Source organism: Notolepis coatsorum (genome assembly GCF_963971535.1).
Source record: "Notolepis coatsorum genome assembly, chromosome: 11".
Classification (NCBI taxonomy): Eukaryota; Metazoa; Chordata; class Actinopteri; order Aulopiformes; family Paralepididae; genus Notolepis; species Notolepis coatsorum.
The window spans coordinates 107296691-107322820 of record NC_140175.1 but is presented as its reverse complement, the minus strand read 5'-3'; the positions used below and the strand labels follow the sequence as shown (position 1 = coordinate 107322820).

General features: G+C 46.8%; 1 protein-coding gene across 1 annotated transcript in view; it reads right to left on the bottom strand.

The window, feature by feature from the left end:
• Positions 1-26130, bottom strand: part of LOC311237237 (uncharacterized protein) — a gene marked incomplete at its 3' end in the record, with an annotated part of 81311 nt that overhangs the window by 25128 nt on the left and 30053 nt on the right. The window contains exons 5-8 of the mRNA XM_084325044.1: positions 20417-20764; positions 4025-4292; positions 2507-3060; positions 1553-2465 (exon numbers count right to left, since the gene is read on the bottom strand). Of these exons, the coding sequence (XP_084181170.1) occupies positions 1553-2465; positions 2507-3060; positions 4025-4292; positions 20417-20764 (2083 nt within the window). The remainder of the gene's footprint in view (positions 1-1552; positions 2466-2506; positions 3061-4024; positions 4293-20416; positions 20765-26130) is intronic.

Here is a 26130-nt window from a genome sequence, read left to right as displayed (position 1 = left end):
CTCTCTCTTGTTCTCTCTCTCTCTTGCTCCCTCTCTCTCTCTCTCTCTTGTTCTCTCTCTCTCTTGTTCTCTCTCTCTCTCTCTCTCTCTCTCTCTCTCTTGTTCTCTCTCTCTCTCTCTCTCTCTCTCTCTCTCTCTCTCTCTCTCTCTCTCTCTCTCTCTCTCTCTCTCTCTCTCTCTCTCTCTCTCTCTCTCTCTCTCTCTCTCTCTCTCTCTCTCTCTCTCTCTCTCTCTCTCTCTCTCTCTCTCTTGCAGGCACACTCACATAGGCTAGAGAGAGTTGTGCTCAGCCAATCCAGAGGAGGGTGAGTTAAAAATAGGTCATGTTAGGAGGAAGAACCTTCAGGCTGCAGGAGGAACTGAGCTACAGAAAGACAGCAGTGTCACCACAGTGACAGTACCACGCCATACTACCTGACTACTACACTACCATACTACTATACTATCACTACCACACTACCAAACTACTACTATGCTACCATACTACTATAGCTATACTACTATACCCTCATACTACTACACTACCATACTACTACACTACCATACTACCACGCTACCACTACCATACTACCACACTACCATAATGCCACACTATCAAGTATCTTGGTTAACCGTCTGTAGTGTGGTAGTGAAAGGGTTAACCTTCTGTAGTGTGGTAGTGAAAGGGTTAACCTTCTGTAGTGTGGTAGTGAAATGGTTAACCTTATGTAGTGTAGTAATGAAAGGGTTAACCTTCTGTAGTGTGGTAGTGAAAGGGTTAACCTTATGCTTATGTAGTGTGGTAATGAAATGGTTAACCTTCTGTAGTGTGGTAGTGAAAGGGTTAACCGTTTGTAGTGTGGTAGTGAAAGGGTTAACCTTATGTAGTGTGGTAGTGAAAGGGTTAACCTTCTGTAGTGTGGTAGTGACAGGTTAACCTTCTGTAGTGTGGTAGTGAAAGGGTTAACCTTCTGTAGTGTGGTAGTGAAAGGTTAACCTTCTGTAGTGTGGTAGTGAAAGGTTAACCTTCTGTAGTGTGGTAGTGACAGGTTAACCTTCTGTATTGTGATAGTGAAAGGTTAACTGTCTGTAGTGTGGTAGTGAAAGGGCTAACCTTCTGTAGTGTGGTAGTGACAGGTTAACCTTATGTAGTGTAGTAATGAAAGGGCTAACCGTATGTAGTGTGGCAGTGAAAAGTTAACCTTCTGTAGTGTGGTAGTGAAAGGTTGACCTTCTGTAGTGTGGTAGTGAAAGGTTGACCTTCTGTAGTGTGGTAGTGAAAGGTTAACCTCCTGTAGTATGATAGTGAAAGGTTGACCTTCTGTAGTGTGGCAGCGAAAGGTTAACCTTCTGTAGTGTGGTAGTGAAAGGTTAACCTTCTGTAGTGTGGTAGTGAAAGGTTGACCTTCTGTAGTTTGGTAGTGAAAGGTTAACCTTCGTAGTGTGGTAGTGAAAGGGTTAACCTTCTGTAGTGTGGTAGTGAAAGGGTTAACCTTCTGTAGTGTGGTATTGAAAGGGTTAACCTTCTGTAGTGTGGTAGTGAAAGGTTATCTTACAGTATCTTATGTCTCACCTCTCCTCTGCAGGTGGCTCAGAGACATGGAGCTGTAGTAGGAGGTCCCGGGGGACAGACAGAACTCCGCAGGGGGGAGCCGCTCACTCAGCACTGACAGGGGGTCAGGAGGAGGAGGGTTCTGCCGGTTCAGCTTCCTGCCCGGCCCGGCTGGGTCTCGGACCCGCAGTGTCGCCGCCGAACCGGCCGAGGAGAGGAGCAAGCTGAGAGAGCAGAGAGGAGCTACAGAGGAGGAGGAGGCCGCTGTCCGATCGCTGGCAACGAAACCTGAATCAGCTGCCGGGGCTGATGGGTAGGTTAGTAGGTTGTCCTGAGGGGCTGGTGGGTAGGTTAGCAGGCTGTCCTGAGGGGCTGGTGGGTAGGTTAGCAGGCTGTCCTGAGGAGATGATGGGTAGGTTAGCAGGCTGTCCTGAGGGGCTGGTGGGTAGGTTAGCAGGCTGTCCTGAGGGGCTGGTGGGTAGGTTAGCAGGCTGTCCTGAGGAGATGATGGGTAGGTTAGCAGGCTGTCCTGAGGGGCTGGTGGGTAGGTTAGCAGGCTGTCCTGAGGGGCTGGTGGGTAGGTTAGCAGGCTGTCCTGAGGAGATGATGGGTAGGTTAGCAGGCTGTCCTGAGGGGCTGGTGGGTAGGTTAGCAGGCTGTCCTGAGGGGCTGGTGGGTAGGTTAGCAGGCTGTCCTGAGGGGCTGGTGGGTAGGTTAGCAGGCTGTCCTGAGGGGCTGGTGGGTAGGTTAGCAGGCTGTCCTGAGGGGCTGGTGGGTAGGTTAGCAGGCTGCCCTGAGGGGCTGGTGGGTAGGTTAGCAGGCTGTCCTGAGGGGCTGGTGGGTAGGTTAGCAGGCTGCCCTGAGGGGATGGTGGGTAGGTGGGCAGCCCTGAGGCTGGATGGGTGTCGGGAAGCCGAGAGACACCAATGGGTAGCTGGTGGGGGGTAGAGAGGATGGGGTGGGGGAGGAGGCTACGTGGTGCTCGGTAAGACTGGGGGGTCCTGGGTCTGTGCTGAGGCTGGACTGAGGCTGACTGGTTGGACTGGGCCTGGTCCTGATCAGGTTAGGAACAGTGCCGGTCTCAGTGTGGCTCCAGTGTGGACCGCTGGCAGCCGGAGTCTGAGACGGTCTAGGTTTTGGGCTGAGGCGGGTCAGTCCCGGGCTGGTCCAGGTCCTGCGGAGGCCCACGCAGTTCTGCTCCAGACGGTCGTGTCCGTGGGCAGCGCCAGAGTGACTCCAGGTCCGTCTGTGGGAGAAGCGCTCGGGGCTGGGGGTGCAGGTGGAGCACGAGTCAGAGCTGGAGGGGGCCTCCAGGAGGATGGGCCCCTGGCCACCCAGCAGAGAGGTCTGATCCTGGGAGCCGCCGGCCCTGTGGCTCCTCTGGCTGAGGTACCGGTCCAGCAGGGAGACCAGGGGCTGGCCTGGAGGCTTGTCTGCTGGGGGCGGCAGGATGAAGGGCTGGACGGGCAGCGAGGTGGGCCTCTGAGCCTTGCTGTAGCGGACCACCGGACCTGAGCTTGAGCACCCAGCTGGCACCCAGGAGAGAGATAGAGAGAAGTCAGCATCCTCACCCAGCGGAGAGAGAGAGAGAGAGAGAGAGAGAGAGAGAGAGAGAGAGAGAGAGAGAGAGAGAGAGAGAGAGAGAGAGAGAGAGAGAGAGAGGGGGGAGTCAGCATCCTCACCCAAGAGACAGAGAGACAGAGGGGGGGGGGGAGAGAGGGAGAGAAAGAGAGAGAGAGAGAGAGACAGAGACAGAGGGGGGAGGGGAGGGAGAGAGAGAGAGAGACAGACAGACAGACAGACGAGAGAGAGAGAGAGAGAGAGAGAGAGAGAGAGAGAGAGAGAGAGAGAGAGAGAGAGAGAGAGAGAGAGAGAGAGAGAGAGAGAGAGAGAGAGGGGGGGGAGTCAGCATCATCTTCTAATGTTTAAAGGTTTAAAGGTAGAATCTGTAAAGTCGTCAAACAGCAACCTTTGTTTACCGTTTACCGAGGACTGGGATAGGGTGAAGAGATATAAAACTTTGGTAGCACTACCATTTTGATTAAATTAACTACCTGTTGAAGTCAAGTTTGCACTTTTCAAGAAGAGGTGAGAAGTTTTTCGAGAACATTGTTTGGATTGAGTTGGTGATGTTAACCCCTAGATATCTAAATCCATCAACCCATCCATAATACAAAAATAAAAACATTAAATATACAGAATATACCATATACATTCAGTGAAAAACAAAATAACCATATAAATCAAAATAACCAAATAACCATATTAACCAAAATAACCCAAATAACCATATTAACCAAAATAACCCAAATAAACACATTAACCATATTAACCAAATTAACTATACTGTATTAACCAAAATAACCATATAAACCAAAATAACCACATTAACCAAAATAACCATAACAGAACTTATTTACATAACCTGTTTTCCCTTTTAACAATTCTTTCTATATTATTGTCTCTTCTCTGTCCAGCTGACACAGAACTGACCTGCTGGCTGGTCATCCTCCTCAGCTCCTCTCCCCGGCTCCCGCTCCTCCAGACACACAGACGGCCAGGAGGAGGAGGAGGAAGAGGAGGAGGAGGCAGTGCTGCCTGCTGGCCTGGGTCTCCTGCCGACAGGATCACCCTCCTTGGACTGCGGTTGAACACTGTTTGTGTCTGGCCTCCTGGAGACGGTGCTGTCATGCTGGGTGTCGTAGCTCCAGCACCTCCTCCTCCTCCTCCTCGCCTCCTTCTGATGCTCCTCCTTATCCTCCTGTGGGACAAGAACAACACCACAGTCTCTCAGCAAGGTGGACAACCTCTGAAACAGTTTTAGACTACTGTATATAGCAGGGGTAGGCAACCCTAGGCACGCGGGGGCATTTTCATAGGCACAGGGGGCAGCAGTAAAAAAAAAATATATATATATATATATATATATTTTTTATTTTTGCTTTGAAATATTATAGTGAAATATTTTGCACTGTTGTCGCATTTATCTTGTTGAAATCCTCCCACAGGTTATTTTTACTACCACATATTTAATTGAGACCCTTTATTTGTTTATTATTTTAATTTAGCTGGAAATACATTGCTACATCATTCAGTAACATTTGCAGAGCCTTATAACAAAAACATTATTACAGTCACCATTGTGACCAGTGGGATTAATCAACAAATTGTATTATTAATTTTTCTATTTCATTGAACATTGCACATGTTAAAAGCCATTTTTTTTACTCAAAATGTGAGTATTACCAAGTCAACTTGTGTTCTTAAAACAATGACAATAAACATAGTTTTATTAGGTTGAAATAATGTGGTTGTGTACTTATTTTTCTGTTAACTTATTATTGATTGAAAACTGAAAACCTTAATGCACAGTAACTGAACTCAATATTTTTAAGTTCTGGTAACTTATTATTATAAATTTTTTTACAGGGTAGTCTTGCGATCAATCAAAACTTATTTACACGATATACCTCACATTCACCCTCCATTTACATCCTGGTGTTCTCCTGGTGTTCTCCATTAGGCCTGTAGGTGGAGCTATGACAGCACACATACAGTACACACACCGATGGTGTGTGATGTGTCCAAAAATGAATGGGCAAATGTGAGTGAAATGGTCGCACTGTATGCAGCTGTTTGTCTGCATTGCATTCCCCCCCCCCCCAACTCAGATTTAGGGTTGATACAACCATCATAATAATATTGTTAATAATAACAATAACAATAATGATGTAATAATGTAAAAATTATCATTAAAAAGACCTGATTATGAGAAAAATAATTACGATGCATGGAATATTGTTGAGGCACACTAGTTACAACTATATTTCAAACAGGCACTCCATGTCAAAAAGGTTCTGACCCCTGGTATATAGTATCTATAGCTATCTACACCATACACTATACTATACTAGACTATTACTATGCTATATTACACTATAATATATTATACTATATTACTATACTATGCTATATTACACTATACTATATTATACTATATTACTATACTATGATATATTACACTATACTATATTACTATACTATGATATATTACACTATACTATACTACACCACCAGAGCCCAGAGGAGAGAGTACAGGAGAGCAGAGCGTAAGTGGAAAAATTATAGACTCCATGGCCCTCATTCACCAACGTGACTTACGCACAGATATGTGCTTAAGCTGTGCGTACGACCATTTCTAAGCAAAGAGTGGGATTCATCAATTTCAACTTGAACTTGACTTCGTGCTTATATTTACGCACAGCTCGGAGCATGCGTAGCTGACGCCCAGTGGTAGAACATCGTTACTACGGCATAAGCGCTCCTCAGTTCTGCATTAGTTTCAAGGCGGAAATAAGCTTCCGTGCATTAGTGTTCAACTTCTGTATGACCCGTAATTCATTATAGTTCATTGTAAAATAGCGACAGTAGTGTAATTATAACGGGCTCACACGCGAACAAGAGGTTGGCCTGCTTGTTTGGCACGGGGGGGCAGACGCAAAACACCAACCTCCAAACGCGATTAAATATTGTTTCAAATAAAAAGCTAATTATTTTGTGTGTCATGTTTCCAAATAAGATTGGTCACGAAATGCTTTCTACTTCAATTTGTTGGTTCGAATAGATGACCTCCGTTGAAACTTCACTGAGACTAACAGTCTATTTGTGAGCTCCCGCACAGATGTGATGATAATAATAATAACAATAATAATAATAGCTTCATTTTATATAGCGCCTTTCAAGAGACCCAAGGTCGCTTTACATAGATAGGGGGGGGGGGAATAACAAAGTAACAAACATAGTGGACAGACACACAACATATAAATATGATGATGGAATTCATTCAAGATCCTCTCCACCCTCGGGTCTTTGCCACCGGCACGGTCCATCGTGATATTGGAGATGGATCGAGCAATAGACTGTTACTGTAGCTGTCAAAGCTCCATCACAAATGCAGTTATGTGAATAGAAAGGGATTCCACTCAGTCAATGTTGCGATGCGCATTTGCCTGATACATGTTGTTGCTGCATGCCGGGAGGAAGGCGATGCTGAATGTTTTCAATTCATTAAATAAAACGGATACTTTTTGCAAGGGTTTACTGACTGTCATACAAATAATCAACCAACTACATACTGTAACTTTTCAGTGCACGTTCTTATTTACATTGCGACAACAGTTCCCGCAGTGACCCGCACACAGACATGATGGAATTCAAGTTCATGTTTGTATTGATCACATATAGGCAGGCTACACATGGCGTATAGGCTACATCATTGGCAGTGAGATTCATTGTTCTTGTATATGCTCTCGTATTATTGTTTATATAGGCTACCCAATACTGACATCAAAATAGATTGTATGCCTCTAGAAATCATATGCAGCAGGTAGAAAATTGACGGAAAATCCGTCGCGATTTGGAATAAAATTGAGGAGAACTTTAATCCCTGGGTATTAATCAAACAAAACGGAAAAAGGCAGTCATATTCCAGCACGGTCTTTATTAGTGTTTGCGCTGCCCAGGCAGCAATGGTTAATAGATATCATATCCGACATCACCGTACGTGTACACGTCTGTCAGCCTGTCTCATAACACGCTTCCCTCGGTTTAGTCCATTCTTCCACATTTCATGGGGGTGTCCATTACCGTATATGGTTAATCGGGGCGGTTTTGGTATGCAAATACGTGAAAGTGTGCACGAGCCTCGGCGCAGGGCCAAGGTGATATTTATCATGACAGGTGTGCGTATAGAACCTGCATACGCACGTGTGGTAAATCCCGTTTATTTTGTGCGTGCACTCATTCTAAATTCTGTGCTTACGTGTGGAAATAGAACATTTTCTACGTCAAGTTGATGAATGAGGGCCCATGTCTCTCTCGAGATGCTTAGAGACACTCGTATCAGATATCAGTTAGCAGTTAAAGCAGCGAGAGCCGCATACTTCTCAGACCTCATCCGTAACTCTCAAAACCCCAGGACCCTCTTTGCCACCATTAACTCTTTCATTAGCCCCCCCTAGAACTAGCCTGGATGTGTCTCCAACCAAATGTGAGGAATTCTTAAAATTCTTCATAAACAAAGTTGAGGTAATCAGAAACAACATCACACCACCTACACGTAGCTTAGATGTCTCGCCGCCCTGTTCATCCACCCTGGCCTGTTTTCAACCCATCACCCTCTCTACTCTCACAGATATAGTCTCAGCCATGAAACCAACCACCTCCCCCCTTGACATAGTTCCCTCTGTTCTTCTCAAAGAAGTATTTCCCACAACTGGCCCCAGCGTCCTCTCTATCATAAACACCTCCCTAGTCACTGGTACCGTTCCAACCTGCTTCAAACATGCAGTGGTCCAGCCCCTTCTGAAAAAACCCAACCTAGACTCCACCCAGCTCAATAATTACAGGCCAATCTCCAAGCTCCCATTCCTATCAAAGGTCCTTGAAAAGGCTATTCTCTCTCAGCTGTCTCCCTACCTGCACTTGAATAACATCCTGGACACATTTTAGTCAGGTTTCAGAGCCAACCACAGCACAGAATCTGCCCTGCTTAAGGTCACCAATGACCTGCTCCTCACTACCGACAACCGGGACTGTGCTGTCCTTATGCTCTTAGACCTCAGTGCAGCTTTCGATACAATAGACCATGTTATCCTCATTGACCGTCTTCACCAGGCAGTTGGTGTCAGTGGCACAGCCCTATCATGGTTCACCTCCTACCTCAGTGATAGAAGCTTCTCCGTTAACATCGGAAACTGCTCCTCCCCCTCTGCCTCTCTCTCTTGCGGGGTTCCACAAGGCTCCATCCTTGGCCCTATCCTATTCTCCCTATACATGCTGCCCCTTGGTCTGATAATTAAAAAACACAACATCTCTTTCCATTTTTATGCTGACGACACTCAGGTCTATCTCCCCATGAAACCCAACAATATAAACAATCTTGACAGTCTTCGTTCCTGCCTAGACGACATCAAATGCTGGATGGCACACAATTTTCTACAGCTCAATCAGTCAAAATGTGAAATCCTCCTTTTCGGCTCTCCGAACCAAACCAGTGTCATTGCCAGCAGCCTGGGTAATCTGTCTCCCCTAGTCAAGCCCTTTGTTAAAAACCTGGGCGTGCTCTTTGACCCCAAGTTTTCCTTCAATAGGCAGGTAAACTCGGTGGTGAAGGGGTGCTTTTTCCAGCTCCCGTCCATAGCCAAGATCAAGGCCATTCTCTCCCCCTCAGACCTGGAGAGAGTAATTCACGCCTTCATATCCTCACGCTTAGACTACTGTAACTCCCTGTACCTGGGGCTAAATAAATCCACCATAGCCTGTGTTGTGAAGGGCCAGATTAAAGCTGAGAATCTACGTTTATTGTTTTATATACCTTGTATATTATTTATATATACAAGTTATATCCCTTTAAGCCTGCGTTTGAATCCTAGTAATATTCACTTTCCTCATTGGATAATGTCCTTGACGTTCTCGGCGCCAGACGGCGCGCCCCTAAAGTCAGGTTCAAAGGCGAGCCTGGACATGTTGGAACATGCCTGGAGCCGGCGCATTGATTCGAGACGAGAGCTGAGGTTTGGCACTAGAAAGCCACTTAAGTATATATATCGTGGCAGGTGCGAACAGCAGCAGTTCGGTAAAACAGTGAAGTTCGACTTAGCTTAATGTGAAGTAAAGAGTCGTCATTTAGTGTGAATCGTGCCAACAGCAATTCGTTCGTGTGCGGCATTACCAAGTAGTTCATTCGTTTGGTAACTAGTGGAACCTTAGCAAGTGTGCGTGGACTTAGTAGTTAGTGCCAGTACACGAGGAGGGCCTAGTCGCCAGAACTACTGGACATGTGCATATTGGAACCTACGGCGGCGATTGCAGAACCAGTATTGGTTGGATTATAGTGATTGTGGAACGTACTACCCTTGGAGAAGAGCCTCGTTAATACCCACTGTCGTTTGGATTTAACCACCTTGAAGATTTACTTCGGGCTAGCTTCGAGGACCGAAGCTGGCTGGCTATCGTCATTGCTATCGGGCAATTGGATTACAGCTATTGCTTTGTTGCTGAGCCTTTGGATTACAAGGACTGGATCTATACAAGAACCCCTTCTTCTTCAATTGAACAGACTGAGTATCCGAACATTCTTCTTTCCTCCAGAGCTTACATCTCTGGGAGGACACCCCCTGTCTCCAGCGGTACCATCGTTTTCCCCTATAGTGCCATCCTACGCCAGGCGGCGTTTAGTCTAGTACCCCATCGTAGGAATTACTCATTCCAACTGACGTTTGCTACTGACTGACTTTATTCATATTCTTCGCCATACAAACGCAACCTTAATTCCCATTCTGTACAATTGCTGCATAATAATAAATATTCTAAATGATATTTCTTTGTCACCGTGCCGTATTATTCTGAGTGTCTGCCATAATTAACTGTACTTTCTGGCAAGTAATAATAATGATAATTAGCAGTGGTTTAATCTATCACAATCTTTAATACAGTCAGGGTTTTGTAACCCCTCAGTTACAATTGGTCCTTCGAGCCGGAGGGTATCAGTAATCTTAATATCATATTAATAGTGATATGGCCAGCGGCGGACACTCTCCAAACGGCTCTCCCAAACTAGAGCGCCCTAGGCGCAAACGTCAGCCCCCTCCACACCTGGAGGACTACGCTTTCGTTTTACCTAGCTTATCTAAAAAGACGCTAAGCACGGATAAAACTAATAGTTTAATCATGCCCAATCCTATCGACTTGTCGGCCCCACCAGTAGAGACCCCAGTGGGTTCAAACGAAACTGACTTAGCTCACGGGGGGGAACAAGCGGGACATGACGTGACTATACCCAAAGACAGCGCCACCGGGATAGACCCCGGAGCGCCAAAGGATAAAGAAAGCGCCACCGAGATGGACCTCGGAACGCAAGAGACCCAAGAGCGCGCACCCGAGATAGACCTCGGCGCGCACCCAAGAGAAGAGTACCGCGTCTTAGAGATGGACCTCGGGGCGCGGGAGAAAGTAAGAAGCAGCGCTCCAGAGATGGACCTCGGAGCGCGCCAAGAGAACAGGTCACCACCAAGTCCTGTCAACGCCAGATCACCCTCATCAGCGTCATCCCCCAGCGAGGCTGACCAGAGACTAGCGCAAGCCTTAATCGCCACGCTGACAGCTTCAACCGAAAGAGACCGTATCCAGGGTGAGCGCGACCGTCTCCAAGTGCAACAGCAGAACGAGCGCAAACACATCCGACTGGAAGAGAGGCGCCTCCAGGTTGAAGAAAACATTCAGCGAGATCGCACCAACGCGCAACGCGATGCACAGCGCGACGCCGCCAATGCACAGCGCGAAGCGGAGCGAGACCGTCTGCAGGCGCAGATGATAGAGCAATTGATCCAGAGGGCGACCCCCCACTCCTCCACCCGGAGCTCCCGGAGATCATCACGACACGGGTCGAGGGCACCTTCCCCTCCCCGACAAATCTACACGGGACCCAGCCAACAGGAAGAACCTGCTTACGTCGCCGAGCCCCCTCCCCGACCGGTCTATACGGGACCCAGCCAACGGGAAGATCCCGCCTACGTCGCCGAGAAACTAACTAAGAGACTCCAAGACCTAGCGGAGGACGAGGGAGGACATCAAGCCCACCAGCACGAACCTATTTTGGACCAGGAGGCCCAGTACAGCCCTGACCTCAGCCCCGAGCCGCTGCGTTACGAACCCCCGACCCAACCCATGGGTGAGTTTAATACACAGTCAGCACCGAGGAGCAGTACCTGGGGGCCCGGCCTCTGGTACCCACCCAGCACTAACCCACGACCACCCGTACGGGGAGACTCGCCCAGGAGGCCTCTCCCCCTACGCGCATCTGTGTCCCAGCCATCCATGGCATCTTACCTTGGAACACCCACGTTCCCAGACTTTACGCGTGAGGACAGAGCACAGTATACTGAACTACGCATGTGTTTAGAGACTATCATGTCCGAGGTACACGACGAGTCTTATAAATATGCCATCCTCCTCAAGCACCTTAAAGTACCCAGAGCGCATAACATAGCGCTGGCATATTCGAACTCAAGAACCCCCTACTCTGATGCTCTGGTGGCCCTCGACGCACGCTATGGACGCATATGGGATTACGTGATCCAAGAAATATGAGATATCGACCGCCTCCCCCCAGCCAAAGACAATAGAGCACTAGATGACCTCTCTATTAAGGTGCAATCCCTTGTGGGGATGCTGGGGTCACAAAAGGAGAAGGGGAGATATGAACTATATGCAAATTCCAACGTGGAGCGGATACTGGAGAAGCTCCCTCCAGCCCGTCAAGAGCGTTTTCGGCGGCAGAGAGACCACCGTGACCCCCACGGCCCAGAACCATCCCTCCTAGACCTGGCTGATTTCCTCGCCAGGGAGGTCAGCAGTCTACGTTTAGACACGTTCGTGTGGGGTGGCTCTAACCCTAAAGATGGACCGAGGAGGTTCAATGACAACCGCAGGTCCATGACCGTTATGCACCAGGCCGAGTCAGTGCCGCGGCACAAGAGCCATAACACCCCCCCCACGAAGGGAAAGTGGAAGATTGCCTGCCAGTATTGTGAGCATGAACATTGGCTGTCTCAATGTGACTCCTTTAAGAAGTTGACTGCTGACGAAGTGAGTCAGTGGATCAAAGCGAACCGCCGCTGCTTCCGCTGCGCGCGCAGCCACATGGCAGCTGAGTGCCGCCTGAAGAAAAGATGCAGCAAGTGCGACGGCGCCCACCTGGATGTCCTACACGACAGCAACAAGAGGAGACCCGTACCACAAAGCAGCTCAAGAGTGGATGTCCTGTATATAGACCCTGCGAAGAGCGGGAGCTCCCGAGTGCTCTTGAAGGTGGTCCGAGTGCTCCTAAGCTACGAGGACAAGGTCCTGGACACTTACGCCGTCCTCGACGATGGGTCTGAAAAGACTCTCCTCCTCGCGTCCGCCGCAGCCCAGTTGGGCCTGCGGGGTACCGAAGAAACAATGACAATCCGTACTGTTACAGATTAAACCGAATATATATATTTATTGCTTGAGATCCCTTGTATAATATTTGTATATCGTTCGATATCCCTTGTATATTCTTTGTATATATACACGGAATATCCCTTTACCTGGGTACAAACCAGACCATAATACTTGCTCTCCTATTGGACAGCGACCCCTAGGCGCCAACGACCATACCCCCAACGGCAAGTTCAAAGGCAACGCCAAGGCATGTCTCAACATGTCCAGGTCTGCGCAGTAATACGAGACAGAACTGAGGTTGGCACTAGATAATTCACCTTACGTATAAATACGGCGCAGGTGTAAACAGCAGCAATTCGTTCATTACTAGTAACCTACAGCCTTCACCACGAGTCAACGTGCAAGTGAAGTGAGCAACCTTGCGTCTAAATAGAGCACTTAGAACATGTGCGAATGGAATAGTAAAAGTGTCAGAGTTTAGTGAAGTAACGTCAAGTTCAACCTAGTTTAATGTGAAGTATAGTGCACAGGAGAACCTACACCGGCGACTGCAGAACCTTTTCTGGTTGGATTATATTGCTTTGGTACCGTGACTGCTGGAGCAGAGAACCGTCTACCCCACTATCGTTTGGGATTTACCCCCGTGAGGAGCATCACTCGGGCCCGCCTCTAGGAAGAGGCTGGCTAGCTGTCTTCCATGCTGTCGAGCATACTTGGATTACAACTGCTGCTTTGTCCGCCGATCAAGGGAGTACATGTACCGACTCCCGTAGCTGGAGCCTCTTTATTCCTCGTTGACCCAGACTTTGCACCCGAACATTCCTCTACCCCTGCCGGCCTTACACCCGGAGGGAACCCCCCAGTGTCTCCAGCTGGTACTAGTGTGCCCTATGTAATTGCTATGCCACAGGTGGCGTCAGTCTAGACCCATCTTAGTATTTTCATTGACTTACGCTCTTGACTTACTTTACGTGTGTTCTTCGCCTTACAAGCGCGAGTATAATTCTCAATCTGTAACCTAACGTTGCTTGCTCTGATAATAATAAATACCCTCCAAATAGAACTTTAGGTGTCATTGCCGTATTCTTGTGTGGGTGTTCACCATATATATTCATGTACTGTATGGCCAGTAATTAAAGTACATAACTAAGTAGTGGTTTAATATACCATACTCTTTAATACAGTCAGGGAATTGTACCCCTCAGTTACACATACTATTCAGCGAGATTTAAAGACCATAAAGGGCGAAAACGTCTCATTCACAATAGCAGCGGTCGAGCAGCCCGAGAAGCGGTACAGCATCACTAATGCCTTCACAAGCCATGACATAGGTCTGTCACGTTATAACTACCCCATCCCACAGCTGATGGAGAAATACGTGCACCTACGCCGACTGCCGATACCGCTCATCGACAGCGCCACCCCGACCCTGCTCATAGGCTCCGACCACGCAGACCTCATCGTCCCAACGGACGCGGTCCACATCGGACCCAGAGGCTGCCCAGCCGCGGTCAAGACCCGCCTGGGCTGGACGCTCCCAGGCCCCCTCTCCGGGTCTTCCAACCGACCGACGGCCACACGCTGCCTCTACACGAGGGTAAGCGACAACGACACCACCCTCTTGCAGCACGTCGAGAGACTATGGACCTTAGACTCGATGCCCTTCAAGAACAAACGGAAACTAGTTCACTCCAAGGAAGACAAGTATGCCATAGCTCTCCTCGAGCAGAAGACAAAGAGGGTCGAGGTCGACGGAGTGATGAGATACGCAACTCCACTCTTGAGGCGAGAGGGGATGCCCACCCTCCACGCATCAAAAGAAGCGACACAACGCTATCTACTGAACACCGAGCGGCGTCTAGCTAAAGACCCCCCTCAAGCAACGATATACCGCGCTGAGATCGACAAACTGATCACAGCGGGACATATAAAGAAAATCGACGATCAAGAGGCAGACCAGACGACTGAATCCTGGTACGTGCCCCATCACAAGGTCCACCACAACGGCAAGAACCGCATTGTATTCAACTGCAGTTATCAGATCGGACTACAGAACCTGAATAACTTGCTCCTACCCGGCCCGACACTCGGCCCCTCCCTCCTCGGCGTACTACTACGTTTCCGCCAGGACAAAGTAGCCATCAGCGGCGACATCAAAGGGATGTTCCTACAAGTGCGACTGATGGAGGAAGACAAGCCCCTGCTGCGGTTCCTGTGGAGAGAGAGGATCGACGATGAACAACCCTCCATCTATCAATGGGAGGTCCTCCCCTTCGGCACCACATGCAGCCCATGCTGCGCCACATTCGCACTACAAAAGCACGTGACCGAAGACCCTGGAGCCGACGAGGAGGTCAGACAAAGCGTAGAGAGGAGTTTCTACGTGGACAACTGCCTACAGAGCGTATCAACGCCAGAAGAAGCCGAAGCCATCCTGCTTAAGCTCCGAGCCTCCCTGGTCAAAGGCGGCTTCGACCTTAGGCAATGGGCCAGCAGTGACCCTCAAGTACTTCGCAGCCTCTCCCCAGAGACAAAGGCAGCAAGCAGCGAGACCTGGATGGCGACCACCCCAGGTGAAGCACAGGAAATGACATTGGGCCTCGTCTGGCGCTTCAAAACAGACTCGCTCCATTATAAGCACACACCCCTGACCAAGGAGCAGGGAAGGTCGACCCCTCTACCGACCACTCGACGGAGCGTATACAGAACACTCGCAAGCCAATACGACCCGCTGGGGTGTATCCTACCTTACACCACTCGGGCGAAGATGCTGGTGCGAGAACTGTGGGACAAGGAGCAGGGCTGGGACGACCCCATACCCGAGCACCTGGCTTCCACCTGGAGAGAGTGGGAGGGAGAACTCAACTCGCTCCAAAATGTGAACATTCGCCGGAGCTACTTCCCACCCACAGTGCGGCTGGAGACGTGTCAGATGGACCTGCACGTCTTCAGTGACGCCTCAGAAGTAGCTTACGGTTCGGTGGCGTACTTGAGAGCCCGAGAGGAGGGAGGAGAAGTACACACAGCCTTCGTCCTGGCTCGCTCAAGAATAGCCCCCCGCAAGCAACAATCTATCCCGCGTCTAGAGCTCTGCGCAGCTCTGGTAGGCGCGCAACTCGCCACACTGATACAACGTGAACTCACCATAACGGTGCGAAAGACAATCCTGTGGTCAGACTCCATGACTGTGCTCACATGGATCCAGTCCGATTCTTGTCGATACAAAGTCTTCGTCGGAGTCCGAGTCACCGAGATTCAAGACTTGGTAGGATCAGCGTGCTGGAGATACGTTGACACCAAGCAGAACCCAGCAGATGTCATCACACGGGGGATGTCCCTAGACGACCTCACACGTCCTAACATTTACAGTGACGGTCCTGAGTTCCTCAAGCTCCCGGAGGAGGAGTGGCCTACCCCCACACCACGGGAGGCGAGTCAAGAGGAGGCAGAGATCGAGAAGTCTATGTTCTGCGGGCTGACGCACGCCCCGGCTCCAACGGACCTGAACTTAGACGACTGCTTAACCCTTGAGAGTGCTCAGAAAAGGACATTCTTGTGGCACCACCCTGAGGTTCCCCCCACCAGAGACCTTGACGCATCAAACTACGAAGAGGCCGCACTCCTTCTGCTAAAGAGAGCCCAAAGAGACTCATTTCCAGACGAACTAGACTGCCTGAAAGGGGGAAAGCCAATCCCCTCAGACAGCCGACTTCTCACTTTGGCCCCAGAGCTCGACACCCAGCACCTCATCAGGGTGGGTGGTCGTTTGAGACGGGCCCCGGACTTGACTGATGATGTCAAGCATCCTATCGTCCTCAACAGCCGACACAAGATAACCGAGCTGATCATACAGAAGTACGACAAGGAGGTGTACCACGCGGGGGCGGAGAGAGTCTTCGCTGAGATCCGACGACGCTTCTGGATACTCCAAGGGAGAGAAGCAGTACGTCGCTTCCAACGGACTTGCCTAACCTGTCGCAAGTGGCGAGCACAGCCCAGTATACCTATGATGGCCGACCTGCCTCCCTGCCGCCTCCGACTCGGCGAGAAGGCCTTCCACTCCACGGGCGTGGACTGCTTCGGCCCATTCAACGTCAAGAAAGGAAGAGGGACAGAGAAAAGGTGGGGCATTGTATACAAGTGTATGACCACCCGAGCTGTTCATATAGAAATCCTCCAGACCATGAGTACGGACTCATTCCTCATGTCCTTCCGGAGATTTCAAGCACGAAGAGGAACCCCGTCTGTGTTGTTGTCCGACCAAGGGACAAACTTCAAAGGCGGAGACAGAGAATTGAGAGAGAGCTTCCAGGCTATGAGTGAAGGACTTAAGACCCGCCTCGCTCCCTCTCAGATCAAATTCCAGTTCAACCCCCCGAACGCCCCTCATTTCGGGGGAGCCTGGGAAAGAGAAGTCCGTTCTATAAAGACTGCTATGCTATGTACACCGTGCTTGGGGCCCAGACCGTGGCGGAAGAAGTCCTTACGACAGTCCTCACGGAGATCGAGGGCGTCTTGAACTCTAAGCCCCTCGGTTACGTCTCAAGTGATGTAGCAGACTTCGACCCAGTCACCCCAAACGATCTCTTGATGGGGCGGCTGGACCCTGCCCTTCCACAGGCGGTGTACAGGCCTGATGAGATGAACGGCCGAAGAATGTGGAGATACAGTCAAGTATTAGCTGACCAGTTTTGGACCAGTTTCCTCCTCCACTATCTACCATCCCTCCAAGCCCGTCAGAAGTGGGTAAAGGACAGGGACAACCTGAAGGTGGACACAGTCGTTATGATCATAGACCAGTCACTACCCCGAGCTACGTGGCCGGCCGGCCGCGTGAGCAGAGTGATTACTGGCGCCGATGGGAAGGTCAGAGCGGCAGAAGTCATAGTCCAAGGGCGGACTTACACCCGACCCGTGGCGAAGCTGATAGAGTTGCCGGAGCTCCCTGACTCCCCTGATGACGACCATGACCCACTGACTTTGTAGATTGCCATACTCCTCACAACAAGTATTGAGCAGTTGACTGGACTATTAATCTGTCTCCTTTAACTAATTAGGTGCGGACTAATTAGGAGGCGGCTGTTGTGAAGGGCCAGATTAAAGCTGAGAATCTACGTTTATTGTTTTATATACCTTGTATATTATTTATATATACAAGTTATATCCCTTTAAGCCTGCGTTTGAATCCTAGTAATATTCACTTTCCTCATTGGATAATGTCCTTGACGTTCTCGGCGCCAGACGGCGCGCCCCTAAAGTCAGGTTCAAAGGCAAGCCTGGACATGTTGGAACATGCCTGGAGCCGGCGCATTGATTCGAGACGAGAGCTGAGGTTTGGCACTAGAAAGCCACTTAAGTATATATATCGTGGCAGGTGCGAACAGCAGCAGTTCGGTAAAACAGTGAAGTGCAAGCAGTTCGTCTAAACAGAGTGTTAATGCAGTAACGTCAAGTTCGACTTAGCTTAATGTGAAGTAAAGAGTCGTCATTTAGTGTGAATCGTGCCAACAGCAGTTCGTTCGTGTGCGGCATTACCAAGTAGTTCATTCGTTTGGTAACTAGTGGAACCTTAGCAAGTGTGCATGGACTTAGTAGTTAGTGCCAGTACACGAGGAGGGCCTAGTCGCCAGAACTACTGGACATGTGCATATTGGAACCTATGGCGGCGATTGCAGAACCAGTATTGGTTGGATTATAGTGATTGTGGAACGTACTACCCTTGGAGAAGAGCCTCGTTAATACCCACTGTCGTTTGGATTTAACCACCTTGAAGATTTACTTCGGGCTAGCTTCGAGGACCGAAGCTGGCTGGCTATCGTCATTGCTATCGGGCAATTGGATTACAGCTATTGCTTTGTTGCTGAGCCTTTGGATTACAAGGACTGGATCTATACAAGAACCCCTTCTTCTTAAATTGAACAGACTGAGTATCCGAACATTCTTCTTTCCTCCAGAGCTTACATCTCTGGGAGGACACCCCCTGTCTCCAGCGGTACCATCGTTTTCCCCTATAGTGCCATCCTACGCCAGGCGGCGTTTAGTCTAGTACCCCATCGTAGGAATTACTCATTCCAACTGACGTTTGCTACTGACTGACTTTATTCATATTCTTCGCCATACAAGCGCGACCTTAATTCCCATTCTGTACAATTGCTGCATAATAATAAATATTCTAAATGATATTTCTTTGTCACCGTGCCGTATTATTCTGAGTGTCTGCCATAATTAACTGTACTTTCTGGCAAGTAATAATAATGATAATTAGCAGTGGTTTAATCTATCACAATCTTTAATACAGTCAGGGTTTTGTAACCCCTCAGTTACAGCCCGTCTACAACTCCCCCAACGCTGCCGCTAGACTGCTCACAGGTACCCGGAAGAGAGCTCACATCACCCCTGTACTTGCCTCCCTCCACTGGCTCCCAGTGCGCTTTAGAATAGACTTCAAGGTCCTCTTATTGGTTTATAAAGCCCTAAATGGTAAAGCCCCTGCTTACCTAGCAGACCTCCTCACCCCCTATACCAACGCCAGGGCCTTCAGATCGGCTGATAAGGGTCTCCTAACCACTCGTAGGTCTAACTTCAAGTCTAGGGGGGGACGTGCTTTTGCGGTCGCAGCCCCTGACCTCTGGAACAGCATCCCCATGTCCATTAAATCTGCCCCCTCCATCGAGTCTTTTAAATCAAAACTCAAAACCCACCTATATCGCCTGGCCTTCCCTGACTCACTTTGACTCTTGCCGTACTTGTTGACGTGTTGTTCTGTTTTTCCTTTGTCTATCCGTTGATTTTATTTAATTTTTCTGTTTATTTTATACTTTTCTTTGTACTTAGCTTAGCTATGTGAAGCACTTTGGTTGACAAGCGTCATGTTTAAACGTGCTATACAAATAAATTTGATTGATTGATTGACTATATTATACTATATTACTATACTATGATATATTACACTATAATATATTATACTATATTACTATACTATGCTATATTACATTATAATACATTATACTATATTACTATACTACTATACTATGCTATATTACACTATACTATATTATACTATACTATACTATATTATGTTACTACTACTACCACTACTACTACTACTACTATTAATAATAATAATAATAATAATAATAAATGGGATTCATATAACGCTTTCCTAGAACTTAAATACAAGATACAGGTACAAGATACTGTAATGTCACACAACGATGGTTGGTGGTAATTGTTTGCGGTACAGTTTGTTAAATCCTCTTAGCATGCAACGTCCCACATATGGAACGTTTTTCTGACTTTTTGCTACCGGCACTATGGCAACCCCTAGAGGCTCGGGTGTGCATATTTTGTAATACAATATATATATATATCGAATTGAAGGCTTATTTGTTGCCTGTCGATAGCGACAAAATCCGACAAAATCCGTTCAGCGGTTCTCGAGTTACATGCCGGTATTTGAGGCTTGTGCAAAGTACACGGTTTTGCGCAAATACCACTCCCGACTCAGGCTGCAGTAGTTCTGTCAATCTAGATCCGATCTCGAAAATGATTGTGGATCGTTGTAGCCAATGAGTGTGGCTTTCCAAAGATACCCCACATGGGGATCTAAATCAAAAAACTAAAACAAAACTAAAACACGAAAACAGGAAGAGCAAAACAGCCGAATGAATTGAAGTCTATGAGAAAACTGCGTTTTTCTTTGTACACAGTTTACCAAAATCACTCCTAATCACTCCTTTCTGAATGGATCTTTATGAAATTTGGATATGTACTACATAAGGCTTCAGGCTATGGCTCCGGACAGCTTGTGTCACTGCAGATGTGATTGAGGAGTGGTTGTGAAGTTATATTATACTATATTACTATACTATATTATAATATAATAGAGGAGACTCCTACCTTTCTTTCCCCTTTCTGTTGGCCCTCCTTCCCTTTACTGAAGAGGAAGGGGTCAGAGGAAGGCACAGGGCTTGGAGAGCTGGTGAGGCTGGGGGAGGCGGGGCTTGGTGACTGGGAGGAAAGGTCACAGGTCACCAGCTTATAGTATTTCTGATTGGTTCCAATGGCCATCGCTGCTTGACTGTGGAGGCACATGCTCAGATCAGATGCCTCCAGAGACAACAGGTCCTGAGTCAGAGGGTCTAGACCAGATACAGCCTGGGTCAGCGGGTCTAGACCAGATACAGCCTGGGCCAGAGGGTCTAGACCAGATACAGCCTGGGCCAAAGGGTCTAGACCAGATACAGCCTGGGGAGAGAAAAATAAAAACAAAACAACAATTAACACATCCTGCGCCATAAACGTTGTACGACGTGTTTCAAGTTCATGCTAATTCTGCCAATCCACGGCGTACAACGTTATTGAGATCATATTTCATTTTTTCGCCATGTTATTCATATTTCCCTCACGGAGCCTGGTCTGATGCAGTGTGAGCTGGCACAACTCTGCAACGCTTCAATACTGCCCCCTGGTGGATGATCGGCAAGTTGCCAAACCGGAAATAGACGAGTCGATCTCGGTGCGTCTCCGAAATGCGTCCGGCCACTCGCATATTGTTGCGGGACTGTAGACACACGTCCGTGTGTAGCGATCGCTGCCATAACGCAATAATCGATACGATTTGGCCGTGTATTATGATTATACAAACCGGAAATGGATTTAGGCGATCGCCGTCAAATAAGTGGGATCTTTTTCCTCCAGTCTCATCGTCGAACGGTAAGAGGACGCTGGCGTTTGTTGGTTTGTTTATTATTATCCATGCAAACTGCTCTGATCAATATATCACCCATACTACATAAAGCATTTAACGACGATCACGGAATTATAAACGACCCCCCCCCCCCCCCCCCTCGTCATCCGAGCATGATCAGTCATAACGTTTAGGATCATGTACAGTTGAAATTTTTAATATAGCGTGGATCGGCAACAAGCGGCATTTGATAATCTATATATGCGTTTATGCCTATATCTCACGTTCTAGGAATTACTGCAGAAAACGATAAAAACATATTTATATTCTAGACGGTATTTTCTTACAGTGCTGGCAGAGAATGGTATAAGATGCTCAAATGGTGTGGCAGGGAATGTGTTAAGGGTGAAATAAAAAGAATACCACTGCAAGAACCAAACTGATAATAATAACAAGAGGCAGAACACATGGTCCCAACTACTAGACTCATGAATACCTGAATACCTGTGTTTTGAAATACAGTATATATCGAATTATTAATGTGGGAGTAGGCGGTTACAGTTGCTAGCTAATGCTAGGGGGGGGGGGGCAAAATGGTGAGACAACAATCTGCTACTAATGTGTGCAGGATATCATCCCTACATTGTGTCTGTTATTATACAAATTCATTAATCCCTTCTGTATTTTGTGTTCTATCCTGCAAGCATCTAGCTAGACGAAAACACAGTTTCACTGTGTTGAGATGTATGATCTCCTTTAGTACAGTTAAAATGGCTCCCCAGAAAATGTTTATTGTGTAAGAAACTTCAGAATGTTACCTTTCAAAAGAGACCAGACTCATGCATGTGCTATAAGTATAACGTATAATAAATAGCTAATTCCTTTGGGTATACAATCGTATTTTTTTTTTATAAAACAGCCCCATTTTGCCTGATGCTTAAGAGGTTAAACCCTAGCCATATTTTCAGAAAATCTGCCTAAAAGTACATACCCAAGTAAGTAAGTAAGTAAGTAAGTAAGTAAGTAAGTAAGTAAGTAAGTAAGTAAGTAAGTAAGTAAGTAAGTAAGTAAGTAAGTAAGTAAGTAAGTAAGTAAGTAAGTAAGTAAGTAAGTAAGTAAGTAAGTAAGTAAGTGAGTAAGTAAGTAAGTAAGTAAGTAAATAAGTATGTCATGTAGCTCAAAGTGCTGTACACAAACATAGGCATATATAACAATAAAAGCAATAAAGTCACAGTGATCAGTTAACACTTTGCCGCCCAACCACGTATAAATACGGGTTTCGAATCCATGCATTGTGGACAGAATCACATATAAAGCTGTGGCAAGTTGTTATTACTTTTATTCCATTTTAATAACCGGGTCAAGGTCGCGGATCGGCACTGCATATATTCCCTAGTCTGTGAAATCGAGAACGTGCAATACCGGCCAGATCCTCTTAGGGGCGCCATCGCTCCACTGCAGTATGCCCTGTGGGCGTATGGGCATTTTTCTTTCAATGGAGTATTTTAGTACCCGGATCCTGAACCAGCATCATGTACTGTGGATTACGTTTTGAATCGCAGATTTCACCATGGAATAAGGGGATTTATCATCAGCCAATGGACATATCGATCTACCAGATGCCGATCGATAACGGGGAAATGCTCGGGGGTATCCCACCGGCTTATGGTAAGATCTTTTTCACATAAATTACAGCCGGATCAGAGCTTGCTATGATACGCAACCAGCCGATCAGCGTATGTGGCTAGTTACACGACCACTGTTATTGGTAATCAATAATAATAAACAACGTCCCCCGCCCCCCCCCCCCCTTTGATGCATACATGCTTTGGGACATTCCCGATGATATGCAGTTTGAGTTATTTCTTTAGCATATGTAAAACGGAAATGCCGTTGAATATAACGTTAGCAGCTATTAGCCCTATAACTAGCCTTCCAGAAAATATACGAGACAAAATCCGCTATAATGCTTATATTCACGGCGCTATAAAATGACAACCTATTGATGCATTTTTTTTTTCTTTAAGCCATTTTGAAGGGACGGTTTATGAACTCAATTGACAATGAGAATGGACAGATAGCAATACTATAAAGTATAGATTTAGCTGTACAAAAAGACACCGGTCTGTTTACAAAAGCTGGTCCTCAACCACTATATTAGACGCATCCCAGCGGTCGCCAATGTGTTAACACATTCCCTGCCACGCTTATATCCATCGATGTTTGATCACTGCCAGCACTGTAAGTCTATGGAGATGTTCACCTTCTTTGCAGGGCTATAACTTTTTAAATTGTATTGCTAAATTAACATTACTATGGCCCATTCAACATCGATTATCTATCGTTCAGGATGTAAGAACGTTTTACTTTTTCATTCACACATTCATACGAAAATACCGTCTAGAGCATAGGTGTCAAACTCACGGCCCGCGGGCCAAATGCGGCCCGCCACGTCATTTGATGTGGCCCCCCAAGAGCTCTGGTAAAAAAAAATATAATTTTTTTTACATTAATCTTGGGTTAAAAAATAGCGGTGTTAAAATAATTGTGGGTTAATGCGTTAATAAAGCTTTGACAGCCTTAGTTATTACACATTCTTACACATACATGTGTGTTGAACATCTGAGGTATTGATGAAGTAACAAAGGAAAAAAGCCAAAAGCACTTACTCCTCAGACATTCTTTGACAATTTTACAGCCCAAAATACAAAAAAGATCCAGGCGGAATAGGTAACAAAGGGTTGAAGAAATATTGTCTGAACTGTCAGATGCAAGCTGGCTGTGTGACATAACCGAGCATCTCGCTCAATTGAATAAGAAGCTGTAGGGACGCAAACAAGTCCCACCCAAAACTTGACCAATATAGTTGTGAACTGAGACAACCCTTATTTTGTTATTTTTTAGTACAGTTACAGTTGTGTGTTCATGCAGACACATAATAGCAATTTCATTACGAATTGAAAATGGGGGACCCTGATGTAAACAAGTCGAAAGTCTTTCTCTGGTCTGCATCCCCTTAACAATTGTGTGTATTGAGCTGTACTGTACTGTACCGATTCTGCAATCTGTTAATTAAAGTTAATTAAACTATCTTCCATTAGTTGGATGTATGGCCTCTGCAAGGTTGTGTGCAGCCATTTGTTTTTGTAACATCTGCTACATCTGTCCCACGTGTTCTTTGCAGCTCACAGGTGTTAGTTCTGCCCCTCTTGACTGTGACAAAAAGGTTTTGAACAAAATTAATGTCATAGCAATATTATTTGATGATATTCTTCTTTGTTATTTACTTGAATGGTTTGATCATTGATTGATGGAGTAATATGGGGTTCTGATAAACTAAAATTATTTGTTAAAATAACATAAGCTAACATATATATATATAGGGGGGGGTTTATAATTCCGTGATCGTCGTTAAATGCTTCATGTAGTATGGGTGATATATAGATCAGAGCAGTTTGTATGGATAATAATAATCAGAAACGCTGAAACTCACGGCAGCTTCCTCTTAGCGATGGGGGATGATACTGGAGCAAACAGATCCCAGTTATGTGATGGGGATCGAGGCGATCCATTTCCGGTTTGTATAATACTAATATACGCCCAAATCATGTCGACTATTGAGTTATGGCAACGATCCATATCCACGGTGTGTGTCTTGAGTCCTGCGACGATAAACGAGTGGCCGGACGGATTTAGGGGACGGACCGAGCTCCAACAAGCATATCCGGTTTGGAAACTCGCCAATCAGCCACCAGGTTGCAGTATTGAAGCGTTGCAGAGTTGTGCTGGCTCAGACAGCATCAGACCAGCCTCCGTGAGGGAAATATGAATATCATGGCGAAAATATGATCAGAATAACGTCGTACGCCGTGATCTGGCAGAATTCGCATGAACTTGAAACACGTCGTAAGCCGTTTCCGGGCGGAGAAAGTGTTAAGATCAATGGTTAAAAAAAAAAAAATTTAAAGAAAAAATAACGTAAAAAGGAAAACAGTCAAGAAAGTTTGGGAGAACAGGTCCGCACAAACACGTCCGTTCAGTAGCAACCGGAAGTAGGAAGTGCACTAAACCAATGCACTTGTACTTCTTCAGCAGCAACCGGAAGTAGGAAGTGCACTAAACCAATGCACTTGTACAGTAGGTAGCAACGTTAGCTCTCATAGCGTTAGCCAGTTAGGAAGTAGGAAGTACACTAAACCAATGCACTTGTACTTGTTCAGCAGCAACCGGAAGTAGGAAGTAGGAAGTGCACTAAACCAATGCACTTGTACAGTAGGTAGCAACGTTAGCTCTCATAACGTTAGCCAGTTAGCAGCTCCGGGTACAGTAGGTAGCAACGTTAGCTCTCATAACGTTAGCCAGTTAGCAGCTCCGGGTACTAAAAATAAAGCATCACATTAATAAGACAACAGTAATAAAAGTACGGCAATAGGCAAAGTACAGTAAAATAACATTTCAGTAAAAGATCAATACATAAAAAATAAAAACATAATAATAAAAACATTTCAATAAGATACTCGCTTTCCCTAAGGCATGGTACACTATTTGTAAGCTAGACTGTATAGGTACGTTTTTAATTTTCCTTAAAAAATTTGTATGGAGCTGGCGTTCCTGATGTGTGTTGGTAGTGTGTTCCATAGTTTTGGGGCATAGTTGGCAAATGCCATACTTCCGATCCTCTTTTGGTTTCTGGGTGTCTAATAAACCTGTAGTGGATGACCGTAGCGTTCTTGAGGGCAGATAACTAACTAGGGAATTTGCTATGTATTTTGGGCCTTGCTCATTAAGAGCTTTATATGTCAGGAAAAGGACCTTAAAATCAATTCTATGAGTTATTGGAAGCCAGTGCAGAGTGGCTAGGACTGGAGTGATATGTTCTCTTCTCTTTGTACGAGTTAGTAATCGAGCTGCAGAGTTTTGGATA